Source organism: Barbatula barbatula, assembly GCF_947034865.1.
Source record: "Barbatula barbatula genome assembly, chromosome: 8".
Classification (NCBI taxonomy): Eukaryota; Metazoa; Chordata; class Actinopteri; order Cypriniformes; family Nemacheilidae; genus Barbatula; species Barbatula barbatula.
Window position 1 is genome coordinate 17,781,127 of NC_136771.1, and position 16,129 is coordinate 17,797,255.

Below are 16,129 nucleotides of genomic sequence, written 5' to 3' on the forward strand. Positions count from 1 at the left end.
AGTGACAGAATTGAGCAAACATGACACTGTCATGGGAAGTTTGAGTTAACTTTAAAGATAACAACAGTAATCACTTAAATAGCATCCATGCCATGAAGCACACCATTGTTTTATGAAGCGCTTAGAAAGTGATCCAAATAAAAAGTAATAAGTAAGCTTGGGTCCTATAATAAGTGGCCCAAACAACCATCTCTATGCTAAAGGACACTCATTAAGAACAATGAAAGGTGTGCACACCCAAACATTTTGTTCTGATTAAGGAATTTAGCAGCGACCCTGTCCATACGATAGTTATCACCGTGTCAGTCGGCCTCCAGCATTCAGTACACACACTGAATAACAATTTAGATGCGGTTGACACTAACACAACTTTGCAGGGTGCACGTGTGGGTTGAGCCGAGCACATTGTTTAAGGGCAGACCTGTCAACACTTTGATTTGTGCACATAATTACCACATAGAAGTGTAATGAAATAACAGGAAAAAGTCATTGTGTTTCAAAAGCAGGTGTTGTGGGTATGACAACAAACCAAGTGTATCAATCCTGCAGGAAATTACTCGAATGTTTAAAAGCATTGTATAACACGGCCTAAACATTACAGAAGGACAAATTAATTCAGCTTTGCCTCCATTCTGCGCAGATGAAGCTGCGTACGAAAACAGAACCCACGCAGAATGATCCCCGTTAGCATCATGAGCATCTGCGGCGAAAAATGGAACATTATGGTTTCAGTTCCGGCTAACGTTGAGAGCGCAGCTTGCTATCTGTCTGACCTTGACTTTGATCGGGACGACAACCTGGCACCCCGTGGCACAAAAGAAGAAATGCAGGGAAACAGAATCTCGTTTTCCTCACCGTCCATGCGCAGATAATCTCAATCTTTGAATGAATGCTTCACGCCGTGTAAAGTCCCGCCTTGCCCAGAAACACAAAATTCCAAAGTTGTTTAATTTCGAACTGGATTTAATAACATATCTTTTTTGCTCATTCATAATTATATCCATCGCGCGTTTGTGCATATGTATGCCTGTGGAAAAGTGTAAGGGAGAAAGAACCCCATATCCCGCCCCGAGGTTGCCTGTTATACCACCTGTGTGTGTGGCCAGCTGCCACACACACTTACAAACTCGTACACACACCGCCTCAGGGCAGACCAGACTGTAAGATCCAATTAGCAAGGCCATAGACCATTCCCAGAGTCAGTGTGGAGGAAATTACCATTTATGAGTTCTCCTTTCATACACACACACAATACCTGAAACACATGCTCGCATTCGCACGCCCTCATCCCAGACTGGATTTTGATCTTTGCCAGCTCTGCCAGCTCTCTCTGATTTACACACAAGAGATACATTTTTCAGTTTTTATAACTCGCTGCTGCTAATGTGCAAGGCGCTCTCCAAACGCAACAGTTTCTAATTCTCACAGCGGAATTAAAACAGAAAGGAAGAACAGAGAAGATTTCGCCTTTTTTCCTCGGTGCTGCTCCGCTGCTTTTTATAGAAGCTGTGGCTAGAATCACACATCATTTATCATTCTCCACCTCATCTCTCTCTCTCTCTCTCTCTCTCTGTGTGTGTGTGTCACTCGCACTCTCTCATTTTGTCTGACCTTTACATCTCACTCAGTCTGGTCTAATGTATTCACAGAATGTGTGTGTGAGTGTGTGATGCCGGGCTAATGCTCTAATCAATGAGAAGAGGTAATTGGAAGGTGATTGTTTGGGAGCCCCTTATCCAAGATCTATTGGCAGACATAATATATAACACAAAGAGATTTCAACTAGCAGGTCTGATGCAATTCAGAGCAGAGAAAATGGAACTGATATCACATGCTGCATGCTAAACAGTTGTTCCAGAAATTAAAACACAAAAGGGAGACTGTGATTGGTCACGATACTTGATCTTCAATCATTTGTGTTACGTCACACGTGTAATCTGTGTCAAATAAATCAAATATGACTTTGTGAAAGCAGGATCGTTTTGTCAGGCCTCATATTCTCCCACAGTTTTCATTTGTTCTAATGTAACGTGGATATTTTATTACTGTAAATTGATGCTTGTGCATTCAGTGAAAAACATTTTGTTTTCATTGAAATGTAGGTATAGTTCACACTGTTAAAGATGACGGAAGAAACTAGTATATTATCCATTTCTGTTAACCTTAAAACACAATGCAATTCAGTGAAAAATTCAACATACAGGTGAAAAAATACAATATATGGAAATATTACAGAAAATTCCTTTCCGTAGTTTCAACCACTGGAAAGTGATGGTAGTGTGCGGAGCAGAGGATATTAAGTCACTGATATGCGACAAATACAAGGGAGACAAGGGACGGACCATTATTTTAAATAGGAATTTCTCTGGATTTACACATTCTTGGGAACATTTGGGATGATGTAAGTACACAACTGCGTGAAATAGATCACACTGTGCAAGTGATTTTTGGATATTATATACAGAATTCATCCATATTGTGGCTTTAAGACAATGTGCGCTTTTTTACAGAATTTGTTTGTAAAGTGTTTTTTGTAGTGTTCAGAATTTTTATAGTATCATGTCCGAACAGTAAATATCAGGATATTGTCATTTGTTTTGTAAAAGTAAGTAATGAAAATAAACATTACAGAAAATCGTTTTATTACTGTAAAGCATTAAATGTTTGGGGTTAAAATCTGCTTCATTTTCAGGAAAGTCATGTACCGATACAAAACAATACCAAAAACAATAGTTGAAGTTTTACTGCTTTTGTTACAATCCATACACTATAGTGCTACAGCAGATACAGCACTTAAAATGCGCCGTCTTTCTCTTCTAGAAAAACAAGCAAAAATACCGATGACTCATCTCGTACGTCTCAACATATGCAAATTTATGTCGAACAGAATGCTCTCTAGACTGAAGATGTCCCCATCTCCCTAAATTATAAATACCACCTGTCTCTGACTGACTAGCAATAGCATGCTGCAAATGTAAGGTTTGTCTGTGTTTGTATCTGAATGCTCATACTAAATTTATTCTTTATTTATTTATTTCCTTTCCCAGCCGTCAATTGATTGCGAAAGAAATGAATTTGTATACGATAGAAACTAAAAGCATTTGGCTATTTAAACAAGAACCGAGTCTTTTGATATCTCTTTTCCAGCTTCCTCTTGCAAAATACATAAACACAGAAACCATTTCAGTGGTCGCAGCAGAATTTCAAGTGTAAACATTAGGTCCACTTTATTGTACTATTGATGATATCTGGAATGCTATGTGGAGCAGATGGTGGTATGACTGCAGGACTTCTTGTACTAGAGATCCACAGACATATTTAGATTTTTATCGTCATTACCAACTTCTGACGCACTTCTTAAACCTATTTGATGCGGAAAAACAGCGATCACAAGTGCCACTGTGCAAAAATGACTTTTTGGAGTGTGATGTTATGCAAGGCTGTTCAACTGCGGCCTTGGAGAGAATTTTGTTCAGACCCTCATCAAACACACATGTACAAGATTCTCAGTCATTGTTTTTGTGGTTGTGTGTGAAATAAGAATTTGCATATTCATACTAGGGGAGTCACAACATCTATGTAGTGTCAATAATCCTGATATTTAAAACGACGATTTTGATATCATCTTAATTCTACACATATCTTAATATTGTAAACTCTGCAGCACCTAGAATATTCAATATTTTGCCTGAAGAGTCACATTTATTTGGAGTATTATTCATTGACACAAATTTGAACATAATTTAAATATGCATTTCATTCAATTATTTCATTCAATACTTTTTAATAGTCATAAATAGTGCAATAATATTGTTATGGCGGAAATCTTATATCGTGACAGCCCTTATTCATACACATAGAAATAGAAAACCCTAACATATCTTCAGAGCCAGGTGGATATTTTTTCAAGCCAGTGTCTCTGTACGGTTTGTCTAGATGATGCTGATGTAATCATGTGACACACTTCCTGTCTTCACCTCACACACACTTCATTCAGTCATGTCCTCATCAAACTTGTGTGAGATGAACACGAGCTGTCAGTTAAAGTCACCATAAAATGAATACTGACAATTCATATTTTTTATGAAATATTGGAGTGTCTAATATAAATGATTTTTCCTCTGTCGTTTAAAAGATATTCATATATCATAATCTTTTATAATAAACATAACCCTCACTTTCCCTGCAAACTTAATCTTTTCTCTGCATACATCTCTGTATGCTCACTGACTGTTTCAATGATTTAATCAATATCTAAAGGATGGGATCGAATCCCACTCTACATACTTTTACTCATGCTTGTCACAAAAACCACAATAGCAACTTTCCCAGGCCAATCTGTTCAAATGTTCTTACTAATTCCACATCATCATAAAAAGAGGTTGGCTGTCTTGTAAATGCAAATCTTTACCTCGAAAGAAATTTATCCCAAAAAACAGTCGTTTTCTTTTCTCTTCTCCTAAATTTGGTCATATCTGAGTGCAGCACACTGCCACACAAGAACCGTCGCCCCGGAAACCAGAGATGCCCCACAGCACTCTGGGAGTATGTCTGTCACACTCACTCAGCACAGCAATTAGAGCCCACACATACTCGCAAACTGTAACACACACTCGACATACCTGTATATATATTTTTACACAAATGCAACTGTCTAAGTTTCACTGTCTAAAATTAAGATAGAGAAAACACACACACACAAATGAAAACACAGACACACACCTGAGCCCTTCAGACTGTCATATCATAATATTTTCTATGCTTGAAAACTTTCTGTGTCTGACTATTTTAGACCGCCCCATGGGTTTGAACTGGAAGGTTTCCATGGTAACCCGTTGAGGGAGATGCTCCATAACTGAGTTTTAAGATTCTCGTGTGTGTTTGTGCATCAGTTGTCAGTTGTGTTGTGCGTGTCCATTTGTTTATTCATAGCATGTAATAATGATGACATATGCCACACGTGTCATGTGTTGATCATCTTTGTGTTTGTGCATAGCAGGATGTCAAAACTGCCCCCTTTCCCTCTTCCTGTGTATCATTTTCTTCTTTATTTGTGACAGAATTTGCCTTGGACTGTGTTTTCTATCCCTACATGTACACATGACCTACATATGCATTTGATTAAAATAACGGCATGGATCCCGCGCCCCTCGGAGGGGGCCGGTGAGCTGTGTCTCACACACTGTGCTGGGATCTTCCCACACTCTGAGCTTTACTGAAGATGTTGAGTAAATGTATCTTTTTCCTTTCATTTGAAGAAAATGGTATTTCAAGCCTCATTAACTTTTATTGTACATATTGAACGGGTACATACGGTTCATATGCCTAATGTTAGATTGATAGCGAATGAACAAATAGCCTCGCTTTATCTGTCTGCATATATCACTCACTCTCTCTCTCTCTCTCTCTCTCTCTCTCTCTCTCTCACTCTCTCTATCAGGTGTAACAACAGAACTCAGTGTGCAGTCATCGCTGGCCCTGATGTTTTTCCTGACCCATGTCCTGGAACGTACAAATACCTTGAGGTTCAGTATGAGTGTGTGCCATACAGTAAGTATACAGACACGTTATACATTTTATGGTTATGTGCATTCCCTGGAAATCGATGGCATTGTTAGTGCAATGCTCTGCCAGTTGAGCTACGGGAATTCAGCTAATTAGCGGCGCTTGCTAATTATTATTGCATATTTACATACGCATTTGGCAGATGCTTCATTCAAAGCGGCTTACACTGCATTATGTACACATGTTTGCATACATTTTATCAGTACATGTCTCCTAAGAACCCATTGCTATTGTAGTGCTCTACAATTGAGCTGTTTTTGTGAACTGGAACGAAGTCACCCTAAATAGGTTTTATTTATCCCATTTATGAACCCTTTTACTAGTTTAGACGGTTCGCAGGATGTTCTATACTTAGGAATCATCCTGGTTCAATACTTGTTGAAGTTTACCGACAACATTTGAAGCATAATGTTTATGAACACAGAAAATAATATAAATAAAGAAAAATGTGTCGGATTCCAGCCCATATAATATCATGTTTAAATTGTGTTTTAACAACTAATGCCTGGCACTGTGTTCTTTTTACCCCTAGTAAAAAAACAATACTATATGTTTCTTTCATACTAAGTATAGTTTACATGCGTATTTACTGACATATCGCTTAAGACTTACTGATATAAAATTATAACTTTATTTGGACGATCGGCCATCTCTTGATATCCTAAAATGTGTTTTTATGTCACTTTTGATAGGAATTGCATGGTTTTCAAATCATATCAGTCTTTATTGAAAGTGTACCTTTCCAAATTCGCAGGAAATACACACTGTACTTTTCTTTATTGACTTTATTCATTTTTACAGTTTAGATATTAAGACAAACATAAAGGAAGACTAATCGTAATGATTTATCATAAAGTATGTCGATACAAGGTTTCAGAAATACAGCAGCAGTATTATTATGTACTGCTACAGTAAAACATGGATGTTCACTTTCTGTAATGATGTTAGGAATGTGAAGCATATAATTATATCATTTTTGAACAAAATTGAATATTTTAATAAAATGTACATTGATTTTACAAACCTAAAGCATTAATGTATCGCATAGCGTATCATTAACAAGTTATCGCAAAGCGCATTTTCTTCATCATCGCGCTGCCCAAATACAGCCAGACAAAATATCTCCATAAGAGACTCATATTAAATCTGTTACTGTAGGTTTCTATTCAGTGAGTCACTGTCAAATTTGCACTTTAAGTAGATTTGAAACTCGAGGCGTTTTGAGCAGCATTTCCGTGCAGTGATTGCTACCTGACACCTCATCCAGACTTGTCACCATGAACTCGCTCCTGACAAAAAAATATATATATGAGTGATACGTTTGCATTTTGCCGGTGTTGTTCATCCGTTGTCCGGCCTCGTCCCATGCCGTGACCGGGGAAAAGAGCCTGTCAATCATCTGCGGGTTGAGCGATGTGGTTTTAGGTTCTCATAGTGTCTGTGGGGTTGGTGTTCCAATCTGGGGTGGCCATGGCAACGGTGACGATAAATCAGTATCGTATGACTGCAGCATTGGCAACAGGAAAAGACTGAATACACTCGCACACTTTGTTTCACCTACACGTTCACACACAGAGTCGCAAATGGGTGGAAATGATGAGAACGGGGGGGGGGGGGAGGATTTTCTGCAGAGCTAACTGACAGAAAAGAGACACGCTGGCAGGATGCAGATAGCTTTCGCTTTGACCTTTTGACCGTAAATTGCAGGGGTCAAGAAGCACGTTAGAGTATTCCTAAGTCCACACATATGTGTTTGTGACCATCTGCTTCCAAAGAAAAAGCCGTTTACACATTTTTACTAATTGGTAGGGAAGTTTCGTCACACACATGAACGCAGTGTCACACACACACACACACGTACGCAGGTAATTTAATTACTTCAGCCTTACAGACCCTCGGGAACATGTTCCAAATGTTTTCTTCGGGTTTTTCTGGCTTTCTCTTTTCCCCCGTGATGGAGGAATTGGCAGAACTCCAGTCAACCTTTCTGGTTTTGGCCTCAATATGGGAAGTCTGTTTTACCTACACACTCAGAAAACTTCACCCCTTATACAGTACCTGCTACTTACATCTGCGTGATGAACTACTGGGTTCATGAGGGAAACCGCTTACATTTTTAAATCACAGTGTTGGAATATGTCCTGTCAATCATCTCATTTTCTAGGAAAAAACATATTTAAGTCGATTTTACTGAAAAGTGTAAATACAGTCTAGCTTAACTGTAGGGATGTAACGATATCTCACGGTACTATAATTCCTCAATGTGATGTCTGCGGCACAACATTTCATGCGATATTTAAAAAGACAAATGAACACTTGGGAAAAAGTGCCTTCAGAGTTTAATAAACAATTATTGAACATTACAATGATTTACAAATTATTCATAACTGTTCCTTTGAGGTATAGTATGAGATAAATCGAATGACTTAAAACTCGCTCTTGTAAAATAAAAGAACTGCATCAGCTGGACCTTGTTAAAGGCCTGGAAGACCTATCATTTCATACAGTCATGTGACCACGATAATATTGAGACAATTTTGCTATTGCGATACGACGAAATGAATAATATCGATACATCCCCTCTTAACTGTGTTAGAATCCCAACCTGCCCGACATTGCAATACTGGATTGAGTATAGGGGTATCAGATTCTTTTGCAATTCTGTCGCTACGGGCTCAGAAATAGTTCTCTTCCTTACATACTGTACTTCCTTTAATGATTTTTGTAAACATGCCGCAGGATTCTGTGTCCCATACGTCATGTTGTTTCTGGTTTGTGATTGATAGGTTACTAGTAGAGGAAGTCGTAACCTTCCAGCAGGTCTAGAGTTCAGCCAGTTCTTTATTCATTAGCACTGACAGCAAATGACTATCTGTTATTGATCCTTTTACAATGTGACTGAAACTTGACTAGGTGCGTGTGGGAGACATAATTGCTTCTACACCAGATCTTCTGGAATCTGTGCACACACACAAACACACACGCACACACGGACCTCCCTCCTTTGTGGTGGCTTATTTATTGAGTGATGCATTAACGGTTCATCCTCATGCATATTTCATAGAGACGAAACGCGCACATACGCACATATGCAAATATAGATTAGGGAACAGTAATTTTTAGTTTTATTTAAAACTTTAAATGTTGGCTGTCATAAATGATCAAGAAAAGGGCTTCGTATTTGGAAACTGTGCACATCAAAGCGTGTGTAATTTTTGCATCACCCAAGAGTATAAAAAAATGATAAGTTGAAACAGGTTTTATTGAACATTCTTGTGCAGCTTCCTTCCACTTTTGCTAAAACGGTAAACAACTGATTGAACCAGATTAAGTTAACCACTGCGTAGTGATTGGTCGAATACTGCAAGCGTGTGATGGAAATGTAACACCTCTTACCATATTTGGAACATCAGGTTCCAAAGCAATTGAACTGACAGGTACGCCCACCTTACTTGCGTATACATTTTGGCGGTCTTAGCCAAATCATACCTAGAACCGACATAAATGTGTGGGGGTGCGGTTACACGAGGCGTTTCAGGCAGGTCTGGGTGAGCATTCGCTTTTACATAGAATACATCTTTTGTTCCGACGCTTTAATTTTTGCAATTTTACGTGTCTAATACATGCAAGGAAAATGTATAACATAGTTTTCACAGTAAAGTAAGTGAATAAATCCATAACAGTCAATAATCCTCATTAAATTGGAACATAAAAATTTTAGTAAAACAACTATTTGATGTTCTATAAAGATAAGAGCAATCTCGTCTTTATTTGTTGTGTATAATTGCTTCTGTTTCGTACATTTTCATTCACAGAAATCCTACAAGAAATGTATTTTTGTCACATCAATAACGCATAAATGTTTATTTTTAAATAGAAAGCTTGTGCATAGATTGATATTTTTTATGTCTGGACTCAATCATCAGGGGTTTTGTAAAATTGAAACAAAAACCCCATGTACAAATACATTGGTAATAAATATACAATCTATGAGAATTTAATATTTTTACAGAAAGTATCACATCCTTAATGCTAGAATACAGTACGGGCTTTGTCAGTTATATGTGAAACAAACCTACACTTATTTACTTATTTATATTTGTCTCTGATAGGAGAATATATTTATTTAACATTTAAAAAATACACACTTTTATAAACGACACGCATAAAGATAAAACTGGAATGCAGTGCCGCATGTACAGTCTTGGTCTTTTTCTATAAATCCACAAATAAATAAATAATCAAATGTAAAACTTGTTTAGTTTCGATAGGCTGATGTCTTTTATCCATCTGCTAAGAATGTTGGCCGGAAAAGGCCGCTACATTACACTTGAGACACATGAGACAATTTTGTGGAACAAACTCTCGTTCTAGTTTGTTTTTATGCGTTCATTCGTCTGCTTGATAGTCTAACGTCATGGACTCCATTTGTTTTCAAAAATTATGATCACGTTCTTAATGGAATTTCTAGAGTACAAATGAAGCGCATTTTAGTACTTTCCCAAGATTATTATAAGATATGATGCACATTATGTACGTATGGAATTGAATTACTGTGAAGTATTTAATATTGCATCATTAATCTGTTGTCTCTCTCTCTCTCTCTCTCTCTCTCTCTCTCTCTTCCTCCCTGTTGCGAACGCAGAAGTGGAGCAGAGAGGTAGGTCCATTACTTTAATGTAATTTAAGTGTGTAATTCACTGTCAGGCTGTTATGGTGTTATTTGATACTAATGACAGATTGGCGATCAGTTGCCCATAATGGTTTATATTAGGAATGCGAAGGAGAAACATGATCCCAGACCAGAGCTTTACCCCTTGAATTATTCTCGAAGACTCCTTTCCTGGTGCATCTGGTGGTTTACCATGTATCAGATGTTCAGGAAGGTGTTGCCACTGTTTTAAACCCAAACTGCCAATTGTGCTGACCAAAAGACGTGGCAGTTTAAAGCAGGGTGTGAAATTGCTGTCTTGCATTTGCTGTTATGCCTTTTAAATGGACTGGGGCAAATCTAGACAATCAGGCCTTAACGTAATAACGGCTTAATTTTCTGCACAGCTAAAATGAATGTGGAATGACGCGTGAACAGTTATCAAATCTAAAAGCTCTTTTGTTTCAGGGTGTCCATGTTTTATTAGGATGCCATGCACATTACACAGCAATTCTTAAATGGACAATAACAACAAAATGCCATTTATAGTGTGCAGTTAATGTGAATACGAGATGAGTAATTAAAAGGAAAACATATTCTTAAAGTGAGTTAATATACCAGTAAGCCAAAAGAGACTGTGTAGCTGTGATAAGGGGTCGTCTTTGAACCCCGTACTCTTACAAAAATCAATTCTTGGACTCAAGTGGCCTATTGCTTTGATGAAGCGACGGAAGCAGCCTCATGACAAAATACACCACTGGTAATAATAATAAAGAGTTACATTTATTATTAACAATTATTGGAGCAAACCATTTCTTTCTGCCAAGTAATATTGTTCATTATCCAAACTGGAGGCTGTTTGCGGTTCCCAAGCAATGTCATGTGTGTATATACTGTACGTTTATATATTAGTAGTTAACGGCACAGTTCACCAAAGTATAAAAACTAATTGACTCTCCCTTGAGTTGTTCCGAATCTGTATAAATGTCTTTATATTTGATGTTTGGATTTTAACCAAACCGTTCTTGACCACCATTGACTACCATAGTAGGAAAAATGACAATGGTTGTCAAAATTGCCCCAGAAATGTTTGCCTACCTACATTCTTCAAAATATCCTATTTTTAGCGCATCAGAACAAAGACATTTATACAGATTTGAGAGTGAGTAAATGAAGATTTCGGTGAAAATCAAGCTTTCTTAAAATTATGGCTTTTGAATGCAGCTCAACTAATAAGAAAGTAGGAACTTCTTTAAGACAATTCATAGTCAAATGTACACTCAAATGTTAGTTTGTACAAGTTTAAATAAAAATGACAAATTTGCTTAAGTTCATCTAGGGCTAGGATAAGTTCCTGGATTAAGACATTATTCTACATCTGCAACAATAAAAGGAAACATCCAGTAATAGTTAAAATACCAGTCACACTTCCCATGAGGATGTTCCTCATTCTGGGAAAGGAACGGTGGGAAAAGACCGTTGCTATCGCAGAATTTCTGTGTGAGTGTTTGTGTGCTTCATCCTCTCTGTTTGTGTGTGACCGTGTAAGTATACAGTACATGGGTTCCAGGAGTATCAGTATAAATCAGAAAGAATTAAAACTTTAGATATTCACACACACACACACAGTTTAGTCACAAAGGCACACATTTGTAAGATATGGGTGACAGTCCTGCTGCGTGGAGGGTGGCTGACCTGAGTTTTTAAGCCAGTCTTAACTACTTATTGCTCATTGATTTTTCACAATACTTGTAACTTGCACTACTCCCAGAAAAATGTTCCCACGCTGAGGAAATATCTTTGCTATTTTTGCCAGCAGTGTTGTGGGAAAGTCCATGAAATACTGCAGATTGTAATTCTGTGGGATAAATGAAAGTTGATTTGCATAAAGTTTAACAGATGATTATTTTCATCTTCATATTTAATGAACCTCGAATAATAAGGTGGCGACTGAATGTTTAACCGCCGCCCGCATAAACCCTCAAAGCGTGTGCGTTTTCCTCAGGGTTAGTAAATTCGGTTTGACGGATTTTCAGAAGCTCCTGTGGGATTTTCCAGGAGTCATGAACTGTAAAACGGTCTACTAGTCATCAGATAAGGTTTAATAGATGTTTCTGTCCCAGCTCAAAGCCTGGAGCTGTCAGATCATTGCCTTCGTATGAACATCCCATAGCATTAGTTTTTATGCATTCAGTCATGTGACCGTGACTCACTGTCTCCCGCTTTCTCTTTCAGTCTTTCTGTGTCCAGGTGTATTGAAAGGTGTTTACCAGAGTGAACACCTTTTTGAGTCGGACCACCAGTCAGGGTCGTGGTGTAAAGACCCCTTACAGTCATCCAATAAAATCTACTATATGCCCTGGACACCTTACCGTACAGACACTCTGACTGAATACTCATCGAAAGAGGACTTCATAGCTGGTCGTCCCACCACCACATACAAGCTGCCCCATAGGGTGGACGGCACAGGGTTTGTGGTGTTCGACGGCGCACTCTTCTTCAACAAGGAACGTACGCGCAACATTGTCAAATTCGACCTGCGAACTCGTATCAAGAGCGGTGAGGCAATAATCGCTAACGCTAACTACCACGACACTTCGCCGTACCGTTGGGGTGGGAAATCAGACATTGATCTGGCAGTGGACGAAAATGGACTTTGGGTAATTTATGCCACCGAGCAGAACAATGGACGAATCGTGGTGAGTCAGCTCAACCCGTACACGCTCCGAGTAGAGGGATCATGGGATACCACATATGACAAGCGATCCGCCTCCAACGCCTTCATGATCTGTGGGATCCTCTACGTGGTAAAGAGTGTTTACGAAGACGATGATAACGAAGCGTTGGGGAATAAAATTGACTACATGTATAACACAGAGAAGAGTCGTGAGACACACTTAAATATTCCGTTTCCAAATTCCTACCAGTACATCGCAGCTGTCGACTACAACCCCCGCGACAATTTGCTCTATGTGTGGAACAACTACCACGTTGTCATCTATTCTCTCGACTTTGGGAATAATGACAACAGACTCGGCTTTGGTGAGTTTTTTCTTTTAATTAAGACAAATCTGTGCTGCATATGTTTCTTAGTGTGTTAGTATTTATGATCTTGGATGTTTTGGTTGGACAATTTCTTTGACAATACTGTAGCTCTGTCCAATATAGTTGAATTATAAAAGTCAGTCAATTATTTTGTCATCATCATACCATTCCAGACCCTAATAGTATGTTTCCCCATATGGGTCACCATAGTAATTATAGTTTTCAGTTTTATTGTAGTATTATGAAAATTTGAACTTTAAAAATGTTGCCCCAAAAATTGGTTTTATTAATATTTTATATTTTAGGTTTCCATCTTAATTTCGGTTTATCAGTTTTTATGCACTTTATATACTGTTTTATATTGATATATAAATTAAATGTGTTTCCATTTTTGTTTATTTTTTATTTATGTTTAATCAAAAGTAGTGCATCAAACTCAGTTATTTCAGTTTATTATGGAGGTAAAATTTCACATTTTTGTTTCGTATTTTACATAATATTTAGACGATATTTCATGTGATTTTAAGTAACAGAAATGTTTTTATATAATAGTTTACTAAAACTAACCTTGCCGATCGCCACGTTTTGTTACTTTTTAGGTGAGTGTCAGGTCTGTTTTGGCATGTGACCTGTCGTTTGTTAACATGAACTCAACTAAACAAACGTTATGTGGCCCAAAATAAACTTCCAGTAGACCTCCACAGAAGAATCAATAACTTTTGAGTAGTTTTATTTAATTTAATACAAATTACAAAATACAATAAAATATCAATATAAATTAAATATCAAATAAATTGTTATAATTTTACCAAACACAGAACGAAAGTTAACTTTGGGGTTGGGGCGCATGCGTCTGAAGAAACCGTCTATAAGCGTAACGATTTTTCTTAACAATATCTGCAGTACTTTTACGTTCCACTGAAAAAGGAGTGACTATAGGGTTAGGATGATTTGAGCATGTGTAAATAAAATCATTTGTATTTTCGGGTGTTACTCTGAACCGCTGCTTTACGATATACTGAAGTGATATCACTCTGTAATGTTATTGTGCTGCTGTGTGATTGCGAGACACAAATCTACTTTGAACAGCTAAACTCAGTTAGAGTCTCTTGTCATTTCCACTCACTCATACAAGTATTCATGTTAGTGGTAAAAGGGAGTCCGGATTTTCCCCCTGACTTACATTTTCGGAGAGAAATGTGATTGTATGGGTAATCACAGTCCATTAGCAGTGTTATTTTTCACTTTGTTTCATCCCTCCCTCAAATTCAGAGTTGGAGCATTTTTTGTCCGCTTGCCAGATCAGCTGAACTGCAGCTGAGCGAATCATTATCTACAGTGTACAGCAACAGTTATTAACCAGGGCATATATACTGACACTCCATTAGAACAGAGCAGAGTCTGTGTTTTTCTTCTTAATAGTTCCAATTTTGAGCATTTGAGCATAGATTCTGACCCGTACCGTCAGTTCATTACAGAATATCTCACACAACAATGATACTGTACCAAACTTGGAAGCAATGTTGGGTCCCGCAGTTTTTAGTGCTTTGCTTTCAAAACTCGTCTACAAAGCCGTAAGCAGCCTTTAAAGAATTTATAGACTACAACACCAGGTGCAAATGTGTGTCTGTGCCTGCTTGCTAATGACCCCGTCTGCATTCATTTTCTTTATTAGCATACTCTACATCAAAGATCTTGTTCAGGAGTTAGAGCAGGACTGTTCGCTACCTGAGCTAATGCAGATCAGACTGCATCTAATGGTCATATCAAAGAGAATATTGATAAAACAACACCAGCGTTGTGTAGTTCGGGTTTTAATTCAATTGTATCGTGGTTTCATTAGTATTTCAAATGCCGCCTGCAGTTCTCTCGTGAAAAAGACAAACCCAACAACAGGCACTTTTTGAAGTGCGACGGAGGGGAGATTGTTCTAGACACAGAGCTCTGGTGCATTGTGGGGACTTTTAAATAACTCCTCACAAGAGCTTTCAAAGCTTATTTTGCATGTTGCCACAAACACTGACATCTCTTTCAAAAAATGATCAGCTAGTTCTTGTTAGTCACAGATGTCTGACACATTGTTGGCTTATTACAGAAAGATGTGATTTTTATTTTGGGTTCAACCATTTTTTATTAACTTTTATGTTCGATAAATCTATCATGATTTGATTTATGTTTGATGAATCTTACATGTTTTATAAAGGAAATCATAAAAAAGAAAATTCTGTCACTATTGACACACCCTCATTTCTAGACATAGTTGTGGTCTTCCAGTAAAATTCTAGTCATTATTGTGGTCAATATATTGGGCCGATGTTTGGCTTATTTTCCTTATCCGCAAATGTTTTTGTTCTGCCTTCCACTATATAGCACGCTAGCTTTTTGTTCTTAAAAAATGGACACTCGGATGTTAAGCCAACATTTGACACTGTAGTTAAATGACAACATTAAATGGGGCAAGGAAGGTGATACAAATATGGTATGGTAAATAAATACATTTTATTATAAATAAAACATTTAAATTCCTGCCCAGCTAACACAGTTACTTTGTGACGACGTACCTGGACCATATCCTCTGCCGCGACGTACCATGATAACATTCCAGCGACGTACCTTTGTGATTCTCATATTCGCCGTGACGACGTAACATTGGACGTTGTTGGGACATGATAATTTTAATTTGTAATCTGTGCCTTAAAGATGAAATTGTATGCATAATTGGAGTAATTCTCTAGTCAAATATGTATAAAGCACAGTATAACGATTGTAAAACTCAACATTATTTTATATTTTATTTATGCTGTAGTACATGCCATAAATAATTAACCACCACAACACAATATATAGGATTTAAAGCAGAAATGTATT

General features: G+C 37.7%; 1 protein-coding gene across 1 annotated transcript in view; it reads left to right on the forward strand.

The window, feature by feature from the left end:
* The window catches only part of adgrl3.1 (adhesion G protein-coupled receptor L3.1), an 85,535-nt gene that overhangs the window by 25,015 nt on the left and 44,391 nt on the right, over positions 1–16,129 (forward strand). The window contains exons 4-6 of the mRNA XM_079462861.1: positions 5,441–5,550; positions 10,211–10,225; positions 12,452–13,258. Of these exons, the coding sequence (XP_079318987.1) occupies positions 5,441–5,550; positions 10,211–10,225; positions 12,452–13,258 (932 nt within the window). The remainder of the gene's footprint in view (positions 1–5,440; positions 5,551–10,210; positions 10,226–12,451; positions 13,259–16,129) is intronic.